This window comes from Sesamum indicum, linkage group LG3 (genome assembly GCF_026168435.1).
Source record: "Sesamum indicum cultivar Baizhima isolate 11 linkage group LG3, ASM2616843v1, whole genome shotgun sequence".
Taxonomy (NCBI): Eukaryota; Viridiplantae; Streptophyta; class Magnoliopsida; order Lamiales; family Pedaliaceae; genus Sesamum; species Sesamum indicum.
In genome coordinates, this window is record NC_142659.1 from 4,524,610 (window position 1) to 4,547,882 (window position 23,273).

Sequence of the window (23,273 nt, forward strand, 5' to 3'; positions counted from 1 at the left end):
ATGTACAAAATTCTATTGAATTTCAACAATCTATCATTTCAAATTAGCCAAAAACATATTACAATTTTTATCCCATGGTTAATATCAACACAACAATTACATACCATCTAATAATTAATATAATTACATTAAGGACCAGAGGGCAAATTAATCCATAGAAATATTTCAGAAAATTTGAAACAAAAATAGGTAAAATTATAATTAATAATTTAAAAAGATATTTTTGGCAATTCACCATAAAAATTGATAAAAACCTAACGAAAACTAATAGAGTGGGCTCATTATTAGACGATCGTTAAATTCAAGAGAGTATCTGTAATTTTTCAAATAATGAAAAAGTTATCATAATTATGCCAAAGCTCAAATAGGCAGTGGTAATTTACCCTGTAATTTACCCAAAATCAAATTATATAGCTTAATTATCTTATTCATTGGAATTCTTAGATTTAGGTTAATGGTTTGGCTCCCACCAACAAAAAAGTAACAGATTGTTTGTTCAACATAGTGATTTCCAAAAACAATTAAACCATCCTTCTTGTCCTGAAAGAATTCAGTTCATCATTGTGCAGAAACAAGAGTATTTCCAAATGCCATCCGAATGCAATTGACTAGCTGCAATTTATAGTTTTCTTGAGGGTTGATATATCAGGGAGGAAGAGCTGCAATACAACTTCAAAAAATCGGGACAACAAAAATAAGCCCCCCTCTACCGACCAGATCGTGCGTGATGGTCTAAGCCAGAATACAAGGATTATATATAGTCTTACAGTTGGGGCTAAGACGAAGAGGAGCCGCCCATTGAGCTGAGTTTTTCAAGAAAAGCTTTGATCTCGTTCTCCAACTTCGCTCTCATCTCCGATGAAAGGCTGTTGCCTGCTTTCTGCAGAGTCGACTTCATCATCTCCACATTCTGCCTAATTAATGCAATATCAGGTGTCTCCGCGGCCCCAGGCTTGGCTGGAATTTTGCATGCATTCACAGGTAAAAAGGGTTGCGGCATCTGCAAGCGATTTCTTTTCGCTGTGGTCTTTGGAGCATCTGGCGTGCAATGGAGTTTGAAACTGGCGAGTGATTCTCCAAATGGTTTGCTTTTCTCCAGACTTCTGAATGCAAATCTAGCATCAGAGCTCCTTTCATATACAATCTGCACTGTGGAATCATTTAGAACCTGGATTTCTGATTCCTTCAACAGCCCAAATCTGGAAAATGTAGCAACCAACGTTTCTCTAGATGGAAGAGTGGATCCTGGGGCAAAGTTCAAGAGAAGACTGCCACCAAGCTCTTCGACATTGTTCAAATTTCTAGTCTTTTTCACATTTGAACCTGGTTCAACGTCTGCAGCTTTATTTCCTGGTTCAATGTCTGCAGCTGTATTTCTTCTCTTCTGTTGTGGTTTACCTTCAGGTGCTACATGATTTCCGTCAAGCAAGGTCTTCCCAGGTGAGCTGCTATCTAACACATTTCCGTTCAAATCTGGAATAACTGAAGGAACTTCACAAGTCTTTTGCTTTCTTTTTCTCTTTTTGCTCTCAGGTTTACCAGCAGAAGCATAAAGCCCCATCTGAACTGGTGGCTGAACAAATGAGATGAACCCCGTATTTATCACACCAGACTCAAGTTCCCTAGATCTAAATTCTCCATTCCAATATTGAGTAGTATGATTTACCACATTACCGACTTGTGGAATATTTTGTAGGGTCACATCCGATAATGATGGAACAGAGGTGAAGACCATCTGGTTAACACCATTTACACTGGGAGAGACAAATCCTTCTCTTGTCTGGTTGGGTAAAGGATTACTCAGATTTGTAAAAGGTCCTCCACATGGAATTTGATCAATGGAAAAGCTCGGATGGTTTCCATTCAAATCTGGTAATCGAGCAATCATGTTGACTTGAGGAAGGCCTGGAGTGGCTCCTTCTGTTTTCGTGGGAAGAGTTGTGCTCTGAGGGACTTGAGGGCAAGTCTGCTGGAAGCTAATCACCCATGAGCTATTGGGATTAATGTTTGTGCCCATGCCGAAACAATTGCTTACAGACTCCAGGCCTCCTGATATTACTTGTTCCTTCTTTTTTTTAGTAGTCCTGCATACGGCATTTCCTTTTCCTCGCAAATTATCTGTTTTTGAGATTTTGTTGCCTACAGCATCTTGTGCACTCTCTTTGACTGGTGCAATATTCGCTCTCTGGTTTTCAGGTTCTTTCACCCCTCTAATTCCTTCCATCTGCCCTTCAGTCACAGTAGAACTATGGGGAGGGCATCTCTCAAGATCAGGTGCCTGCTGACTCCCAGCATCCTTACAGGCTGTATCAGCATTAAGAAATGCAAATGTTCTGAAACTACTATAAAATCTCTTCAAGGAACCAGAATACTTGCTTCTGCTGAGATACAAACAATCACGAGCTGTGGAACAGAGTTCAGCAAGCAATTCGGCTGAACAAGCATCAATATTGTCTTCTTCACTTACGGCGTGGTTCCCCTTGGAAGGTTTCCGCGAACCTTTTTTCCGAGAATTTGTGCCACTGCAACTACCCAAAGGAGTGGAGTTTGTAGAGATGCCGGAACTTTGCTTGAGATCTTCAGTTTCTTGTCCCACTGTTGATGCATCTTGAAGCCCTTGGTTGACATCTACATAAGGATAGGACAGATACCTGCTCTTCTTCCTTTCCCTTGATTCAGAGCCTTTACCAGATGAAGCTTTTTTATCACCAAGAACAAGGTCAGCATCATCACTGCGCTTTCTCTTCTGCCTTTTTGGTACTGTTTTTCTACAGCATCCAGAAAGCTTATTATGGCCTTTATCTGCGAGTTCTGATGTCAAGTCATCCTGAGCCCTCTGCGCAGCATCACTACTTGACCTAAGTAGATGCAGAGGCAACTGAAGATGGCCAATAGAACGATAAAATGCTGACAGGTGATTCTTCATTACTGTTAACTCGACTTTACCAGGCACATCAACAGAACGGGCAAGATGTCTGATACGTGCAGAAATTGATGCAGGATCAAACAGAGACAATGAGCGAACCTCAGATTTACCTCTTCTATCCATTGAGGTTGAACCTTCTTCCCTATTCTTCACCAACTCTTGTACAGCAACCGTTTGACTTTCCTTAGAAAAACAAGGGCAAGTCATCTTTGACTTCACACGGCAACCAATCTCAGATAAAGCCTTCTCCACCGAACCACAAAAGCTTCTAGAGTTATTTTGCCTTGACATCTGTTCAAAGTACTCCGCGAAAGGCTTCAAGTCTGAGTTTTTGCACCAAATAAAATTTGCATTTCCAAAGTATTTAACAAGGTAGCTACCCCTTTTCTCGGACTTTGTTCCATCAGCATTGGAGGGATCAGATATCATCCCTGGCCACCACAATGGAGTTCGGGTTTTAACCCATACCAAATCACCCACATCAAATGTGCATTCCTGCTCCCCAACAATGTCTTCCCCTTCATTCTTGACACTTGCATTTTTAACACCAAGGAACACAGATCCATTTCCTTTGTGTGAATATTCTTGGTTGGAGTCACTCTCTCCTACCACAAGTTCCCCTAAGTCGTCCATACTATTATTGCTCTCACAAATTCCATCTAATGGACCAAAAACTTCCACAAATAAGTTAATACCATTCCCAGAAACTTCTATCTTCGTTGGTGAACCAGGCTCATGAGGATGCAACACATGATTGCCTTTTTCGCTTGGCTCCTCAACCTTCTCCACCTGAAAAAGCTCATGAGGATACAACACATCATCACCTTTTTCCGCAGGATCCTCAACCTTTCCAATATGAATTTCGTCACTCCCGCTAAACTGCAAGTCCCCTTCCAAAACTGGCACATCTTTATTTTTTATTTCATTGCCATTCATCAAGACTAACATCCTCTCATCGGGATAACTTTCCAGGACCCCTTTATTTATCTGATTATTTCCAGCAATTCCATCATACACCATAGATTCTTCACAGCTCCCATTACCTAATTCTCTAGCTAACTCCACCTGGCTTAATTCACTGTGGCCACCATAAACATCAGCTGCACACTTTTCACTTATATTACATAAGGAAAAAGAGTCCACTTGTTCGAAGATTTTACCACAAGGATTCTCATCCCGACTCAGCTTTGAGTCAACAAAACCCTCTTCTAGGGTTCCTGAAGTTCCCTTATTGATTTCCATTTCAAGAATGTGGCCAAAGATCACACCTTTTCCCCATAAAACCAATCAACCATCAATTTCAAAGCTGTAACAAAAAGAGAAAAACAAGTCAAACAATTTGCTTTGCTTTTTTCAACTAAGAAGCCATAGATTCCCTAAAATTTAGCAAAGAAAACAAAAACAGCAGATTCGAAAAACCAAAACAGAAAAAATAAGACATAATAAATTGGGGCAGAACCCACCAAAAATCAACCAGAAACACAACAAAAAAAGTGCTCTCTGCATTATAACAACAGAAATAAGCAAAAAAAAAAATTGAAAGAAAACAGAAATTGCGAAAAAGAAGGTTAAAGACAAGAACCTGGAGAAATGAAAGAGCATCTCCATTCTGCTTACAACAGTAATTAACTTGAGAGAGAGAAATGGAGATCTGATGAAAACAAGAAAAATTGAAGTGATGGTTCTTAAGTGGTAACTGAAAACAGGGAGGTGTCGAGGTGAAAGCCCCTCTCTCTCTCTCTCTCTCTCTCTCTCTCTCTCTCTCTCTCATCTATTTTTTAATCCTTTTCAAGAAACTGAAAAAGGAAAAGTAAAGATACGGTATTTTTTTTTTTTTTTTTTTTGTGTTTTTGCTTTGATTCGATGATTGCATGATTAAAAAATTAAATTTTAAAAAATAAAATTAACCTCGTCTCATTATTAAGGTTAATAAAAAAAATTAAAAGAATATTTAATGAGCATAAAAAATAAATAAAAAAATAGTTATAGTTTAATTAAAAATTATAAATCGAAGTTCGATAAAAATTAATCTCAAAAGTGATTCGTGAAAAAGAATCAGATAAAAGAAAACATTGCTATTACTAGAAATACAGATTTAATCTGCTCAATTTCAGACGCGTAAATATTTGAAATTTAATTAAGTAGATATTTTTATGTGTATATTTTTAGTTTATGGAATTTAGAGCTATGAAATTTCAATGTTTATTTCGAAATTAAAGAAAAAAAAAGAATTTAATATTTATTTTATGTGTAATAAATATGGATTAGATTAGTATCTTAGGAGTATTGAGATAAATCCTAAGGAACATGTCTATTATGGGTATGAAATCTATAAACAATAATTATAAAATATTTTAAATGGATGGTAATGAATTTCATTTTAATACAAAATTCTTTCCTTAAATTCAAATATTTTAGAGAATCCCCCCTTTATCTTGAAAGTTGAAATAGGTCTTAGAATCATTTCATTAATACATTTCATTCATATATTTTTAAAAAAATTTAATTAGAAATTTATATTTTTAATATATATAAAATTCTAAAAATGATCTTTTTAATTTTTAAAAATTAATTAGTGATGTCGCATTAACAAATTATTAAAAAGATCAATTACATGTATATTCTCTGAGATTTAACATCATTAGAAATATTTTTTATTATTTAAAAAATTATAAATACCCTATAATTCTAACATCCTCCATCAAATTTTCATCCAATTTTTGTGATAAACTATCCAAAATACCCTTTCAAATTATGAAATATAAATTTACATACTAATTTAGAATCTTATAAAATATTTTTATGAACTCATATTCTGAATGGACTATTTACTTTACCCATCCTCCATTTTTTTTTATATACTTTTTCAAATATTTTATTTTAAAAAAATAAAAAACAAGGATAAAATAATAATTTTTACCTCATTGTCTAATGATTACATAATTATTTTTCATTTGAGGGTATATTTATAATTTTTCAAACAATAACAAAATAGTCATAATACAAAAAATGAGGGGAGGTAGCTATTAAAATGACATTTTATAATCTTCTTCAGCTAATAATTAATAATATGTATATATACAAAAAAGAAAAAATAAAGGTAATAATTGAAGAACAATACCGCGAAAATATTTTTCACCTATGTTTCCTTTCTTCTTTTTTCATTTTCACACAGACAGAAATCCAATACTGAGACTGATAAACAGAAACTAACAAGCTCTGCGTACTTTTCCTTCTATTGAACTCAAAAATCTGTCCTCTCTTCACAGTCAGAGAGATCCAACAACCTATGTCCTCCTATTGATTGCCCTGTCGGACAATGTTACCGGAAACTGAGCTCAAGAGCACGATCAGGGAACACGGTTTTCGACATTCAGCTGGCTGGTTCAAAACGGCACACACAGTCGTATATGTTACCGTTAATGAGCTTTGCTGCAAGGCGCTGATTCTTTACCATTGCGAGCTGCATATTATGTTACACACAAAAGAACAATATCATTTGGTCGGAAATGGACATTCTGACACTGTTGAACTAATGCAAGTTCCGGGCCAATGCATCAGAAAAGATTGATCATGTTCGGGTAAATTGATATGCAACACTAGGAACGTTACCTTTAGAGCATCACATTTGAACTTTGCGTTGTAGTTTGTGTGCAGAGCTCGTCCCATTCCTTCCAAAATAATCTGCAGTACATTGGCTGTGTTATTGAACTGTTTCTTGTTGATGCAGTGATTAAAACTACATTAGAACACTTCCGGTCCTCAACTCAACAAAACCGATAAAACGATCTTTAGAAAAAAGAACGATATTTTCATAGAGGATCCCTAATATTTGGATGTATTGCGAACAGATTATTTCCTTCTGAAAACTACACTGATATCCCAGAGTTCATATTTTATATTATGGATTTCCGCCTTGCCGTCTGGTCTTAAGGAGGAATTCATAATATAAAATCAGGTTGCAAGTTGCTGTAGCGCAGTTTTTCAAAATTGACGGGTCTTTGCAATATGACTGAATCTCGGGGGATGTTTTAGTGTAATTCTCCCTACTCAAAGACTCGGTGCAGAAAGGGCATAAATCCCATTTACTTAAGAGGGAAAAACGAAATTCAGTACCAGATCAGCGTCCTTGGCAGCCGCAGCCAGCTCCGAACTCACTTGTCGCAAGTCTATGCAAGGACTTCCACAACCGTTTTCGACAACCATCAACGGCACTGAGATGGACCTTTCTCTAGTAGGACTATCTTGGATGTTGATCATTGCATCCACAAGTAAGCCCCCTGCTTCAGCTGCCCCACGAAGAACGTCACAATGCTGTAAAGCACACACTCAGATTCATTCCCAACATTGTGACTAGCACAAGAATGTATGTATTTTACCATGAAAAGTGAGAGAAAAATTAGTAAAAGCGGTAATGCTGCTTCGTGCGTAAAATATAGGAATTAACCGCACCTTAGCAGCCTCAGCAACAATATCGGGTAACTCCATTGCAGTAACGTCGTTCAGGGCAGGAAGGGAATTCGCAACAAGCACAACCTGCAAATTGTTCCTCATTAATTTTCCACCAGGAGTACTTCTATACATTTATCGCGCCAGGGAGAAAAAGAAAAGAATTTCCGAGGACCCAATTTTTCCTTGACACCACCAGATTTCTGTCTACGGAAATCTTTTGATCAGATAGGAAATGTGGAACATAACTACTGATTTGGAGCGTCAAACAGAAACCACAAAGGCAGGAAGCATTATAACTAACTAGTGAAGTCTATATAGAGTAAGGAATTTAGAAGATGAAGTTCTTATTGTTTATGGGTTTCCGAATTGATTTTATTGGTATGCATGAAGGAAAAACGTACTTCAGTTCCACGCCGGAGAAATTCCCTTGCAAGTGGAAGCATTCCTAATACCACATCAGCACCTGAGTTGTCCACGAAAAGCAGTGCTCGTTTATATTGGCGAGGCTTCTTTCCCGCAGAACCCAACATTCTTTCTTTGAAAATGTCAAAATCATCCACCTGAGTTTGCATAATCAAACAGACAGTACAAACCGAAAGTTATTAACATGAATAGAACATTGTGCCATAGTGAAAGATAATTCTGCTACACCAACCCCCCAAGGCCTTTGCATCTTGTTGCGGCTCATTCGATATATCTCAATAATTGTCCCCTTATGGTAGAGATCAACACAAGCACGCGATCCCCAGTCGAAGATGTTTGCAGCAAGTACCCCTTCAATTAATGTAAGCAACCTTGTTTCCTGCATAGAGAAAATGCTGCCATATAGTAGCGAGAATGAAGATATCCATAATACCCTATTTTAAGACTTTAGCACCAGAGATTTACCAAACCACCCATAAAATTTGTTTTGAAGAAATGTTAATACTCACGCTTGTTTTGAGGGGTAAGAAGTTCTACATGTAACTAGGTGCGACACATAAGAGCCATCTTGTGTATTGCCAGAAGGTGCATCATTAAACCAATCACCCCAAAACTCTTATCCTTCAAGTAGTGGGAAGCTTATTATTAGTATACATACCTCATCCATACTGTCAATTTCCATTAACAGATCAGGTAGAACTGCAAGAGATGCCTCGTTTTCCCTATTAAGAAAAGAAGCCAGGAAGATAATGAGGAAACTTTTAGTTCGTATATTTACATTCCAATAATAACCTATATGTTCCAGTGGATAGTGCACCACGTGTGATATGAATATAATTACGGTCGTCATAGAATCATGATTGTGGACTGTAATGGTAATAATTTCATCTGCAATGTAGGTGCTCATAGAAGCTTTTATATTGAACCATTTATACACTCGTAGTTGAATGGCAGACACAAAGGTTCAACACATAATTCATGTAAAAATGTGGAGGGTGGATCACATCTCCTTCCAAATTTTCAGGACCCTATAGTTAAATGCATGCTTTTCTAGACAGTTACCTCTTGCTGTTAACATTAACGTCTATGCACCAAAATGAGGAATATTTATAGATGAATACTCATTATGGAAACTTTTACCTCTGTTTTATGCTTCTGTAGGCATCAAGGAAGTGAAACTCCCTTAAGCACTCTTCTCTTAGTTCCAAGAGGTTGGCCAGCCCCAACTTCCCATATGCAGCTGGCTCCTCCATCAACCTATCAAGCATAACAAAATTTTAAGCGGCAAAAGAAGGGAAAAAAAGGTTTCCTTCTGGAATTGTATGTAAATATTGAAAAAACTAAAGGGAATATTTAAAAAAAAAATATTCAGAAAAAAACCAAAGTGTAAAGAGGATTTAATCACCTAAAACCTTTCTAGGAATAAAGTGTAAAGAGGAAACACTCAGGTAATAAGGGGGTTTATAGGTCCATATACCCATGTGGTTTGCTTCCAAGGGAGGTACGGCAGGGAACAAATAACTTTAAGAATTCAAATAGGCATTGTGCCAACAAATATGGGAGTGCATATACAAATACGCTTTGTATATGTTATAAAGTTAATTTCAAACACGGCCAAACAAAACACAAGAGTTATTGCATGCACAACAACACTCTTCCTAGTGGAAAGGCAGGAACGGTTAATCAACTGAGCCGGGGGGTTACAGGGGGGTTTTTCGTAAACTATAGACCTGTGCCTCGCCTATAAAAAGGCCTTAATCCCCCTAGCCCTATGTAGCCCTATATAGCTATTGAGCCCTGCCTTATGTAGCTATGTAGCCCTGTTGCTATTGCTGCCATGTTCCCCTATCTGTCCTCTTCTAAGTAGACTATATGTCACTCGTACAAGGGAGGTTTGGGATGGAAGAAATAACTTTTAGAAAACAAATAGCTCATCGCGGTGACTAACATCAGAGCGACCGCTTTTGTTTATGTTATAAGGTTAGTTTGGAATGGGGCGAAACAAAGCACAAGAGTTAGTGCATGCAAAACTCGCTTGTAGAATTTGTATTGTCTTCAATTGAACCCCTGTTAAACATTTATCAAATGCCTGTTCAAAATGCGATGAAATCTCTCTTTTAGCTACAGGCATCTTGGAGACTCTTATCACTTTATTTGTGCGGAGTTTAGTAAAGTTATATATTTCAAAGAAAAAGACAAAAAAGCTAGAAGGTAAATGATCAAGATATCTACCTCGCGAGGTGAGCAGAGAAAGCACGAGCAAATGCATCACCTCTTCTCTTAGCATCTTCAGTACCACCTTCACTAGCCACAGCCTGTAAAATTTATACCGAGCTCCCATACTCATAAATTAAAAGCAAGATCATGAAAGCCACTAAAAACGACCAGAAATTGATTGAGGGTCATGATTGTCTTTATCAACACACTCACCCTTCAGTTTGTTAAGTGTGGGAACAGGAGCAAATTAGAGTAAGTGTTAGAAAAGACGCAATAGAAAAAAAATTAATCCTTTTCATCTTGAAGCTTTATACAAATTGGAAATAGAGTCGTTTCTACTGATTTAGACTTTTGGTTAGGAGAATGTGGGATGCAAGGTCATGGAAAGTTCTGATGGTGGAGAAAGTACTTATGAAAATGTTAGGCAACAAACTCCTGTATGGTCCAGGTGTTCAACAGGTTACAACTTAAAAATCTTGGATTCACTACTCTACAATTAGCAAAAATTCCTTCACATGTAATATCCGACATTTTCCCAAAAATGGAAAACTCCAAAGTATATGGTTAGGATATATAAGCTCAGTTTCCAGATACTAGCCATTAATAAATAGTTGGGCATATAAATGTATCAGTTGCAAATGCTCATTAAGGATTTAAGAGGACAGGCAAGAAAGTACATGAGATTCTAAATTGACAAAGTACCTTATCAACAAGGTCTGGCATATGTTCTGATAGGACAGTGAACCAATACCTACATAAAATGAATTTTAAGAAATTGATGACTCAGAAGTAATAGGCATCAAAAAGTTACATTAGGACAGATTTTCTAGAATATAGGACCAATCAGAACATCAGGAGCAAGACTAACAATCAGATTTGTGTACTTACTCTAGCTCACCGTGATCCGAAAGATCTATAGTGTTGGGCTCATATCTGCAAATAAAAAATTCAACATAGAGAAACGAGCATCATTTACCCAAGATATTCAAAGATAAGAAACGTTTCTCCTATGAATCAGTTCGAATGTTGGAAAACAAGAAAATCAATCAGAAAATGATAGGGGACTTTTCTTTATGGTACTGAATGCACTGAAAGTCAGGGAAGAGGAGAGCACAAATAACTAACAACAGAAATTGAGCTACTCAACAGCGGCGGTTTTATCCAGAATGGGGATGTAAAGGCATGTGCGAAGAAAACTTATGAAACAATGAGAACAATGTTTTCATTGAGTGATGGGAGCTACTCAACCAGGAGGCAGAGTTAACCAGAAAGCGGTTATAGAAAAGATTCATCAATTAGAAAATCCTGGTATCAAACTTGACATAGTTTCTTGTCAAGGCAGGAGGTGAGGCAAGAAAATTTCAGGTAAAAGTTCATTCTCTGCCACGCTCAGAGAGTAAGAATAAGCCAAAAATTGCAACAATGTACATGTCACCTAAGGAGTTCATTTATTCAACTCACGTTTTTGGATCAGCCAACAATGGGAAGACCTCCAAACTTGGCACAAGATGGAGAACACCCACATTTAGCTTGCTAGCATCTGGACGTAAGGTATCTCCTTTAGATGATGGAACTTCAAAGCCTCCAAGGCCGGTGGTTCCTGGAGGAGTCATTGGAACAGGAGCAGTGATCTCAGTTCCCTTCTGCACAAATTTCTCCATCCACGATATCTGCAATCATATGATTGTCACATGCTAATATAGTTTCTAAATGCGTACTGCAAACGCAACTTTGAGTGTTTAAAAGTGGTTCTGCAACGACGCTATGAAAATTCCTGAGCTAGGAAAGACCAGTCAACGGAGTGGAAGACATTCTTTCTTTAGACACATATTCTCTTTCTCTTTTTCTATTATTTGGGTAACAGAGGAGTGTTGATATGGGTAAATCGAATGACAGACGGCTTTTCAAAATCAAAACATCCAGATCTGTCCATGAACTACCTCTAAAAGCAGAAATGTGTTAAAGTGCGCCGCTGTAAAAAATAAAGCTCTGTGAGAATCAATATCATGAGGAATCAGGGATAGCAGAATTTCTCAGCAGCAAAGAATGTCTTACTTATAGCAAAGAGTTAAATCTAATTCGAACTGATCCTAAGAATATATACCTGTAACTGTTGCTTGAGGAATCTTTCACTTTAGGTCCAAAGCTTTTGAAAGTAGAAAAGGCTGTAAAGAACATATTCTGAAAATTTGTCCCTCGTACCTTTTATTCTTTGCCTTTAGCCATGAGCATACATCGATAAGGCAATTGACATTGCAAAAAGTATGAAAAGCACCCATTTGATGAATGTCTTATTTAATTGATTTACAAATATATGCATTGCCAAGGATGATATGTAAAGAAACCTAGATGAAGCAAACCTAAGATGTCGAAGGGAAAGACACTCAAATCAGCAACCACAGAAATAAAAACAACAATTATTACAGATGTCGAAGGGAATCAGGACACGAAAAACAACAAACATAGAAAGAAATATAAACAATAACTATCGAATTGAATGCAGTGCAGTTAAAAAGCACGATAAGATTGTCATGAAAGACAAAATATGAAGAGCCCATGTCCATGAATGTGGTCAAACCTACCTTCTCATTGAGATCTCCCAAAGGTGGACCATGGACATTTCCTCCAATATATGGTGCACCCATGGGGAATCTTTCTACGAGCTGATGAACCATAAGGTCATCCAGCCCATGCTTTTCATAACTCATAAATGCACCTAAAGCTCCTAAAAACCCTTCATGTCTCAAAAACATTGCCTGTGCTTGCCCCTTTGACCTAAAAAAGTGGTAACAAAAGAAAGAGTCACACAAAAGTATATGAGCAAAAATCTTTGCAAGGCCATGGACAACCAATTGGAAAGGAAAGACTAATTCTTGGTGCAAAATAATAATTGACTTCAAATAGTATTTTCAGAAGTACCAGAACTGGACCGCAAATGAGATGGTGTCCATAGTGTATGCATGGCCCCTGATGAAAAAGCCTCCAAAAAATATTCGCTTAAGCCCAAACCGCAATGCATTTAAATAAGATATCTGCATAATACTAGAAGTTATCAGGTACACTGGCATTTAAGAATATCCATCACCTATTAAATATTAAGTGGCAACATCTGCAGTGCTTTCTTATCACAACATAAGCGCAAGAAAATAGCAGTGAAGCAGGATGTGGTCAGATACATTGATAACTTTTCATAAGAGTATATCAAGATCAAATAAATTTTGCAACCCCACTTGCCTGACCAATATTATAGGAAATCATTCTTAAGAGGGACAGAGATATATCTTCAGGTCTGTAGTCTTCAAGCTCCTTGTTTTCAGATATGGCCTTGCCAAAACTAGAAGCAATTGTCGATGCAGAGAGACCAATCTGTGACATTCTTAATGCTGTCGGCATAAGTAAAAAATCTAAAACAAATTCTGGATAAATATGTATGCAACCGCAAAGGAAATACAGTAAGAAGGCAAAAGATATAAAATGTAGCACTATTTACTCCCAGAGGGCCAGGTACATTGCAGGCAAGGCATGCTTAATCACTTCTTACTAAGACACTCCCCGTTTCCATCAATATCAGATAAATGGTAGGTAATGATATACATCTATTAAATACTTAAGTCAAGAAGACTAACATTCTTTTACCACAGAATGTTGCATAATACACTGGAAAAGAATATCCATTTCCACTGTTCAGAAAATTTCCTCAATGAGCAATAAAATACAATGGTTTTTATAATAGAGAAGTTATCTAGCCAAAGCAGCAGACAACTTATAAGGAAGTGACGGGAGCAAAATGATATGACAGAGAGGTACATATTGTGTAGAAGACCATACCTTAGAGTAATCCATTCCGCCATAAATATCACCAACAAGCATGTCAATGGTTCTGTTATCTCCCCGTTGGCTCAGCTCCAACAGTTCATCAAAACTAATGAAAGAAAAGTAGAAGGATTTTAACATTTAATTGCGAAGAAGGAAGTTTAGGAATAGCACAGAGTCAACCATCAGATTGAAACAACCTTTTGCACTTGGTTAACAGCTTTCCCAGACCCCAATATGTTCCCCCGCCAACATTTGTTCCACTAACACGCTGGTATATTCCATCTCCATCAACCTGTAACCCAGTAAATTCAACTAATTGTAAATTGAAATCTGTAAGGCTTCTATGCAGTGAGGGGGGAGAAAAAATAAATTAGAAGTGGGAATGAAATAAATATAATACCTTGATCATACTGACACCAGATCCTATATTGACGAGAAGATAAGGAAACAAGTCATTGGAGTCAATCTGCACAAACTCTTTTTGTCCCTCTTTATGTGTAAAAGCTTCATGTCGAATTGCCTGGACAGAGCATGACAGATGGCAACACCTTCAACAATAAGCTCCTAGAAGGAGCAAAATAGACCTAAATAATGTTTTATTCAAGACCAGCTTCTGTAACATAAGGACTCAGTCTTGCAGAAGACTTCGCTAGACAAACATGTAAAGTTCTTTCTGAATCAGATTGTCACAAATTCCAACTTCTCTTTTTAGAGGTTTGATTGAGCATTAGCAGTTCCTGGTGCATCTACATCACTACCTACCAATAACTTTCAGAACTCGATGATATACTAGGAAACTAATGGATTTAGGTAGCAAGCTCTGCAGATCTTGGTCTATCTAATTTATCCTTAGCAGTAGGATCCAAATGCATAAGCGACACCGCAAACTAACTAATTTTCTTAACCCTTCAGGGTGAGAAAAATGACACTGGTTTACTTATGCATGTTGATGCAGACACAGCATAAAACTACATTGCAATGTAGATGTAGACCATACATGAATAGATACAAAAATACATGATACCTCTTCATATTCTCAAGACAAAACTCAGTAAAGAGACATAGAAATGCTGGAAGGTAATCATTCTAAAGCTGATAGGGTTCAAGTAAAACTGACATATATAAGAGAGGAAAATGACATACATAATCTGCATTTTGACGAGATCGAATGAAAAAATTGAAAGACAAAGTACCTACAGAAAGGCAATTAAAGACTTGGGATTGCAGCTTCAAGTCACATCAATAACTTTCCTATATAAATCAACTAAAATGAAGGAACTCAAGTCTCACCTTTAGCAAAAAATTTGCACCTGCCACTAGGCAATTCATTTCATCCTCTTTTTCTATACTAATTCCCAGCCTTTCCTTGAAAAGATCAGCAAACTTGTAGGCCCCACCACCTGTTGCCTGCACACAAATGGTTCCAAGTCAATAGACACATATGCCCTGTTCTTTTGATGCATTACTTTAAGTGTAGGAACTTCCCCTTATAGAAGTAAATATAAAGTTTCCAATCACGTAGACTTACTCATCAAAACAGAAAATGAGCGGAGAGGGGGGGGGGGGAGACCTGCTAGCTATAATAGTTTCTTCACTAGTAAGTCTCAACATTAGCCAGTCAATGTTGAGTTCCTAAAATATCACTCAAGAAAGGGAAGGGGAAGCAATAACTAATCAGAAATCAATAAGTGCAGGACTGCAGATCTATATGAAATAAAGCGGTAAGTACAGCTTTACTTAATAAAGCTTCAGCTGATTACAGCACACTAAGAAAAGTTATGGTTGACCAAGCAAATATTCATACATAAGCAATAAAGCTTACATGCAAAAGAAATGTTACTCTTATTTCATGCAGTAATATAAAAAGTACAATTAAAAATTCTTTACCACCCTAAACAAAGTAGCTTCTCAGTACATCAAGCAGCTCCTACTTGAGATAGTAAACAAATACCTTAATTATGGTGTTCCCGGTGTTTGGACTCTCAGATTGCCAATGCCGGGAATCCATTCCTGCGACCAAACATCAGGGACTAAATCAACAGAAGACCCAACGGGATTTGCAACAGACAACCAATTTGCCACTAAGTAAACTTTGAAAGTAGCATCTACTAATGTATCGTGAGGGGAAGTGAGAGACATGCCACTGTGATGAAGTTGCTTTGAGTAGATGAAATCCAAGCACTCATTAATTTTAGCTGTTTCAAACTTTACAAAATGCAACCTCCCACCAAGAATTGGGTAGCTCATTCTATTTGAGTTGGTAATCCCAAGTCTTGCCTTGATTATCTTTCTCCTCCTATCATTGACTGGTTGATTCTCATGTCTTGAGAAATACACCAACTTAATAAGAGATCCTGCCAAAATGCAAATTATAATTCAAGAATAATAGTTGTAAGTTCTAGTACAACATGAGAATCAATGACCAAAACTGCAATGAAAGGTCATATGATAGGGCATTCTCAAAATAAACTGTCCTATTACAATCTTACGAATCAGCTATTGGTATCCATGCAAGTGCAGAAACTTCATGAGCTACTGTGAGAAGATGGGAGCAAATTATCGGTTTCAGTAACTAGAAGAGTCACAGCTGCCAATGGCAATCACGAGGCCAACCAAAAGGCACAGTTCAAGCCATACAAAGATGCTTTTCAAAATATTATAGACGTCAATTATATATTGAGACAAGAAGGAATGCCAACAGAAAAGTGGTTTTACTTTGTTCACCAACTGTTGCCCAAACACCAGTAGGATGGCAGTTCAAAAAAGTATTTTGGAACGTCAAAAGCAACATAGATATTATCTCCAACATCTAAGGAATAGAAAATATAACAAGGTAAAGAAAATGAAAGGATACAGAAGATGTACAGGAGAAAAATATCAAATCTTTCCTGAAAATTCAATATACTATATTCCAATAGTCATGACACTGATAGTGCAATTTCCTCATTTGACGACCTAGATCCCACCTCCTTGTAGAAGTGAATCCAAAAGCTTGTTTTAGGAAGTTGAATTCAAGTTGGTCATTACTTTTGCTTAATAATAATGTAAAACTGAAGCTTCAAAACCAAATTTGTAAGGGAAAACAGAATACTAGCTTCCACCATGCATAAAGCTCCATGAGGAAACCCGAGCCACATCCAATCACATGCATGACTCAGTACTCAGTCCACCATATTAAGGTTTATCAAATTATACCATTTACAGGACAAAATGAAAGAATCAGGCAAGCAATGCCCACCTCCCACTACCCTGCCCTCCACGCCTCACCCACCCCCTCCCCACCAGCCTTCCCTTCCTAACACCCACAAAATCAATGACCACATACTGAGATGCAAAAGTGTCAACAGCGAAAGAAAACACTTCCTCATCACAAACAAGAAGCTTAAGATTTACCTCCAATATCCAAAGCCAAGTGAGAAATATCATCAGATTGATTAGGCAATAGAATAGTTGGGTCTTTCTCCTCGAAATTCCCTTGTATGGCTGCTCCACTGAGGTCCAATTGTGGCCGAGAAGATGACCGGTGCATCGAATTTCCGGCCACTGGTGACATGTCCTTTTCTCCTAATTCTTCTCTAGCAAGAGCAGTACTACTAGCAGTCTTCTCAGTATCAAAATTGTGATTGACTTCTCCGCCAATATTACCAATATTTATATGGCCGTCAATACCAATGTTGCGTTCTTGGTGGTCCTCTGTTAAATTATCCATTGTAATTACTCCGACCGCACTACCCACCTAACCCCAATCTGCTTTCCTTCTTACTGTAGTCAAAAAAGTCCAACTTTGCTTAAGTCAGGTGTCCTACATTCAAAGTCTATATGCATATATAATGTCAACTGAGAATTAGCAGAAAGACAAGATAAAACTAATCAAGAACAAACAAAATACCAAACAGTAGAGCCTCATACGTAATACATGGGACCAAGAAAAAACAAACCCATATCCCGAAATTTTGAGTTTTTCACAATTTTGAATCCAAACCAGAAAGGAAAAAGAAAAGATCACTTTTGGGAACTGGGCTTGGGGGAAAACAAGAAAAAGAAAACGTGGGGGTACAAAAAAATTGAAAATATGAGATATCATCAACCTTTTCTTTACTGAGGATAATTGGCGTAGGTAGTGGAAGGCAAGCGCAATAAAGCATAATGAAAACCAGTAATTCACAAACAACAACCTTATGTTGTCAAAGAACAAGAGTAAAAATCCATGAGGAACCCAACAAAGATGGAGGCTTTAAATGATCTTTGCAAGCATAAATTAAAGAGAAAAAAAGTGAACTTTTGCAAACGCGCTCATGACACGAACCCGTAAAAATCGAAATGCAGAATCAAGAATCGGAGAAAATCAAGAAAGATGAAAAGAGATTGTAAATCGATTCCCGACAGAGGAAATGTAAGCGATGAGAAAATGCATACGAGAATGTGAAAGCACTCTAAAGCAGCAGTCAGTCAGCTGTAGTGTTGGATTGTTTCTTAGTTTGATATTTTGGTGGGCATTATACAAATGTACGACTAAATTTTTGGAGATATTTGCAATTTCCGTCCTTAGACGTAGCCACTTATGCAATTTTTATCCTCAAATAATTTGATATTGTATTTTTTGTTTTCAAACTACTATTTTTTTTATATGTTTTGTCTTTGCGTTAGTAAAATTGTTAAAAATGACAGAATTTTCAAATCATTTTTCTCTTATTTTGTGATTTTTTTCAAATTTTGATCCAAAACAGCTATTTTTTCTATTTATCTTCAAGTCCAAGAGCAAAAACACTAAGAAAATAAATTTAAATAATAATTTTTTTTATATAATCTTGACAAAATATTATCAATAATTTATTTTGTATAAACGTCAAACCTGCAATATATGTTAATGCAAAAATTAATATCCATACTGATAGCTTTTAGAATTTCCTAAAAAAAAAAATATTGTCAAATATGTTCTAAGAATTATTTACTTAATCCACCTTCAATTTTTTAAAATAGTAATTTCCACATCATCGCTTAGGAGCTACATAATTATTTTTCATTTAAAGAAATATTGTACTTTTTCAAACAACTAAAAGTATCTATAAATTAAAAATTAAATTTTAAAAAAAATAGCAGCAACGGTGAAAAAGCGCTCTCAACGGTGGTTACCCAAAAGCGAGGGCGACGATCGATCGCCCCTCTGTGGGGGCAAGAGGGGGAGGATCGTAAGCGGTGGGGGAAGGGGGAGCAGGTTGTAGGGCACGGTAGGGGTTTGGGCGTGGAGCAGGTTATAAATTTATTTTTATAAATTATAATTTTATTTTATAAATTATAATAATACATGTAATATAATTGTATCTAACATGTCATTTAATTCATTTAAAGCCACATAGGACCTAACCCCCCCCCCCCCCCAATAAGTATCCAATTGGCATGTCATGTCATTTTTTCGATCAAAAATTAAAATTTCAGCCATTGAAGGACTAAATTTCCTTAATTTTGAAATTTAATAAATTTATAAAAATAAATATAATTAACGGACTAAAATTAATATTGAGCATATTTAACATACTAAAAAAAATAACTTTTCCTATATAAAAACTTGATCAAATTGACTAGAAAGAATATTTTAGTCATTGTCCTTAAAACAATAGGCTCAAGTTGACCGTTGGGTAGTATGAATTATTTTTCACAATATTGGGGTGATTTTTTATATTTAAATTTTTATAGAGATTTTTTTGATACTTTTTCATATTACAGGGGTCAAAATGAATTTAACTCTTAATAAAAAAAATTGTCAATTGAATTTATTTTTTTTTCCTTTCTTGAAACTTGAAGAAAAATGAAATTTACTTGTCTTTTTTTTTGTTAAATTAACTTAATTGCCTTAGTTTTTTTTATATGACTATTATATTTTTTATTTTTTATTTTAATGACTGTTGATTTTTTTTATTAAATAAAATCTTACGATTTAATTAATTAATCACAACTATTAAACTTAAAAAAATAAAAAAAATGGCTTCAATAAATTATCTAATTTATTTTATATATAAATAATTTAAAATTATAAATAAAAATATTATTATATATAAAAAAAAAACCCACATTGTGCCACTCCCGCCACCGCCCCCAAATCTGACAACAACGACGCCATCCAAATAAAGAAAGAGGCCGTTGCCGTCGCACCCATTTTTTAATTTTTTATTAATTTAATTATATTAATTAAATATATGTTAATTAATTAAGAATAATATTAAATAATTATAATAATTATTGTACATATATTAATTTAAATTATAGTTAATTAAGAATAATTTTAGATAATTACAATAATTATTGTATTTAAATTATTTACAACTTATAATTATAATAATTACTTAATATTTATATTTACGTAGAATTAATTTAATCATAGTAATTTTAGATATAATATATAAATATTTTAATTAATTAAATAAATAAAAATATCAAAATATGTAAAATAAAGATAAAGTCAAAACGCACTTCAAACCCGTACACTCTATTTTTCATTAATATTTGACAGAATGAAAGTTTTGTACTGAATTTATTAAAATACAATGAAATTTTAAACCTATGTTTAAAATACAATGAGATTTTTAACTATTTTAAAAATGGGATAAAATATAATTTAGCCTTTTTTAAATGTGGGCAGTGGGCACAGAAAGAAATGCTGTATTTATCATTATCGGTTGCGTGGGAAAATGTACCATTATCACTTTCCATAATATATAATATTTTTTATGGTATGTTATTTTTACGTGCATATAATAAACAATTTTACATATTTTAAATATATTATAAATAATAATGAAATATATAAATCAGTATATTATATTAATAAAATAAAATAAATATAATTTATCAATTAATTTAAATTGTAAAAAATTAAATGAGTTAGTTATTTTATCATGAAAGTCATTTTTTGCTTAAAAAAAAAATTAGTATTGCAATGTCATTAACCACCGTTTGTAACTGTGGAAAGACAATTTTTTTATATCAGTATAGATTATTAGCGCAGAGGTGTACTCGATGTATATGTAATGATATTTAAAATATTAAATTATTAAATAAAATTTTACTGTATTATTTATTTGAGTGATATTATTTATAAATGAAAGGAAATGAATATAATAATTGAAGTGGGAAAAGAAAACCAAATTTAAGAAAACATAATAATATAAAAAGGATTCATATAAACATAAAGGAAAAATTATATTTTTGGTTTTGTAATAATCGGTTGTTAACCCTTTTCAATCATGTGCTACTCAATTAACACTTTTTATTTTTTTGAAAAATGTCGTGAATATATCATATTTGGTCATTTATCCTAATTTTGGTGCTAACAACCTATAATCATAGGCAAAAAAACGAGATCTGTTTTAGTGTGGAGATGACAAAATTATCGACATTGGACTAAATTTATCGTGAAAATGACCAAATGTGTGATGTACATGACAAAATTCGTCGAAAAAGAAAATGACTAAATTTGTAAATTGAGTAAGTTACAAGATAAAAAAATATTAACAAGCTATAGTTACAGTATCAAAAATATAATTTTAATAAAAAAAGATAATTTTAAAAGAAAACATGTGAAGGGTAAGAAAGAAAAAAAAGGTAGCTAAAAATAATTAATTAAAAATATAATATTGTCGTTCGGAGATAATGAGAATAAATCTGAAACACGAAAAATGATAAGTTACAATGATCTTCCCTGATATTTGGCATAATTACAAATACCCCTCATAGTTGAAAAATTATTAATGCCTCCCTGATTTTCACGGCCATCTAATAATTAACCAAATCCATTAGATTTTCGTCCATTTTTATGGTGAACTGGCCAAAATGCCCTTGTGGATTAAGAATTATAATTTTATTTTTTTTTTAAAATTTTCTAAATTTTTTATTTTTGAAGTGAATTTTTTTTTATAATTTTTAAAACTTTTTCATCCACCTCATTCGATATTTTACAAATTTTTAAAAAAATCCAATAAAGGCAATTTGACAATTTTCATCACTCCATCCAAAAATTACATAATTTCATCAAACATTAGAGTATTTATAATTTTTTTAAATAATAAAAAGATATTCATAATTATACCAAATTTAAACCATCAAAAAGAGTGCAAACGTAATCAACCAAACGTTTTTTGGAAAAAATAATAAAAAATAAATCATCATATAACTACATTTGGTGTTATTCAAGAAATTGACTAAGTTATTTTAATGCGTACATCCCATTAAAAAATATATATATATTATGCATATACGATGAAATTGATAAACTTTCTTATTTGTATAAAATAAAATACTATATATTATAATAATGTTGTCTATCTTGTTTTAATAGTTTTTAAGGGAGTGATAAAGTATGATCTTCAAATCTGATTATTTGATATAAAATAGGGTAAATTACAACCACTTTTATCGAGGTTTGACATGATTATAAATATCTCTCGTTATTTGAAAAAGTATAAATACATCCTTCAGATAGAAAATAATTATGTAGCCCCTGAACGACGAAGTGAACATTACTATTTTATTCTTGCTGAAATTTTTAAAAAATATAAAAAAATTTGAAAAATATATAAAATATGTAATTTATAAGGAATAATAGTTCATAAAAGATATATCTAAAAATTATAAAATTATAATTTATAATCCAAGCGAACATTTTGATTAATTCACAAGAAAAATTGGATGGAAACCTAACAGAGGCCAACAAAGCGGACTCGTTGTTAGACGAATATTAAAATTAAGAAATATTTATAATTTTTCAAACAATGAAAAGATATTTATAATTATATTAAATTTCAACAAAAATCATTGTAATTTATGCTATAAAATATTTATATAATCTGACTCCACAAGATGATATTGTAGTAGTCATATAAAGTTAGCGACATCTCATAAAATATAATAATTTCACTATTTAATGTAAATATTTATCGTATGTTTGAGATTCTCATGATTGTGGGAAATAATTATATTTTTTTGCACCACGCCAACAATTTTTTTGAACCAAGAAACTCGCTCTCTAGACTATTACTAATTAATTTGATTATTCAGTGTAATCCTAAACACACCCTATGTCTAAACGTCAATATGCACCTGAACATATTCAAATTTTTTATTGCAATTCTTATTGCATTTTCTATTCCTATTTAATATATACATACCATGTATATAAAATATTTTTTAAATAAAATTGATTACGTTATCTTTATACACATCGTGGCATGTATATATAAATTAAAATAGAAGATGCAAAAGAAATTGCAATAGAAATTTTAATCCGCTCTTAATAGACAATCAATCTTTTAATATAGAATCAGATTGTTAAATATACCAGGACGCTTTTTGGATTGAATTTCGCATTGCAATTCTTGTTGTATTTTTTATTTAATTTTATATATACACGCCCCATGACGTGTATACATAAAAAAGAATTAAAAAA

At 34.2% G+C, this 23,273-nt stretch overlaps 2 protein-coding genes across 3 annotated transcripts; both read right to left on the minus strand.

The window, feature by feature from the left end:
- Positions 1–580: 580 nt before the first annotated feature.
- Positions 581–4,690, minus strand: LOC105157223 (serine/threonine-protein kinase ATM). The gene is made up of 2 exons (XM_088879156.1): positions 4,509–4,690; positions 581–4,232 (listed from the first exon to the last, which is right to left on the minus strand). The coding sequence occupies exon 2, from the start codon at positions 4,166–4,168 to the stop codon at positions 776–778; it is 3,393 nt and encodes a 1,130-aa protein (XP_088735282.1). The 5' UTR covers positions 4,169–4,232; positions 4,509–4,690; the 3' UTR covers positions 581–775.
- A 1,256-nt stretch (positions 4,691–5,946) lies between these two features.
- Positions 5,947–18,350, minus strand: PANK2 (pantothenate kinase 2). 2 transcript variants are annotated; one of them, XM_011073568.3, is made up of 23 exons: positions 18,251–18,350; positions 17,228–17,596; positions 15,976–16,188; positions 15,786–15,844; positions 15,125–15,241; positions 14,235–14,354; positions 14,032–14,126; positions 13,847–13,940; positions 13,253–13,384; positions 12,938–13,050; positions 12,601–12,793; positions 11,480–11,688; positions 10,907–10,951; positions 10,721–10,769; positions 10,034–10,116; positions 8,942–9,058; positions 8,460–8,523; positions 8,034–8,180; positions 7,780–7,938; positions 7,379–7,462; positions 7,043–7,240; positions 6,539–6,610; positions 5,947–6,389 (listed from the first exon to the last, which is right to left on the minus strand). In XM_011073568.3, the coding sequence occupies exons 2-23, from the start codon at positions 17,541–17,543 to the stop codon at positions 6,300–6,302; spliced, it is 2,769 nt and encodes a 922-aa protein (XP_011071870.1). In that variant the 5' UTR covers positions 17,544–17,596; positions 18,251–18,350; the 3' UTR covers positions 5,947–6,299. The 2 variants fall into 2 exon arrangements, with proteins under 2 accessions (XP_011071870.1, XP_088734716.1); XM_088878590.1 differs by lacking the exon at positions 18,251–18,350 and adding an exon at positions 17,923–18,220.
- Positions 18,351–23,273: the final 4,923 nt, after the last annotated feature.

Coding starts and splice junctions, on each gene's coding strand:
- LOC105157223 (XM_088879156.1), bottom strand. CDS start 4,168: ATGGAAATCAATAAGGGAACTTCAGGAACCCTAGAAGAGGGTTTTGTT.
- PANK2 (XM_011073568.3), bottom strand. CDS start 17,543: ATGGATAATTTAACAGAGGACCACCAAGAACGCAACATTGGTATTGAC. Junction 10,770..10,906: donor TCGGATCACGGTGAGCTAGA/GTAAGTACACAA, acceptor CATTTTATGTAG/GTATTGGTTCACTGTCCTAT. Junction 9,059..10,033: donor TTCTCTGCTCACCTCGCGAG/GTAGATATCTTG, acceptor TATGCTTGATAG/GTTGATGGAGGAGCCAGCTG.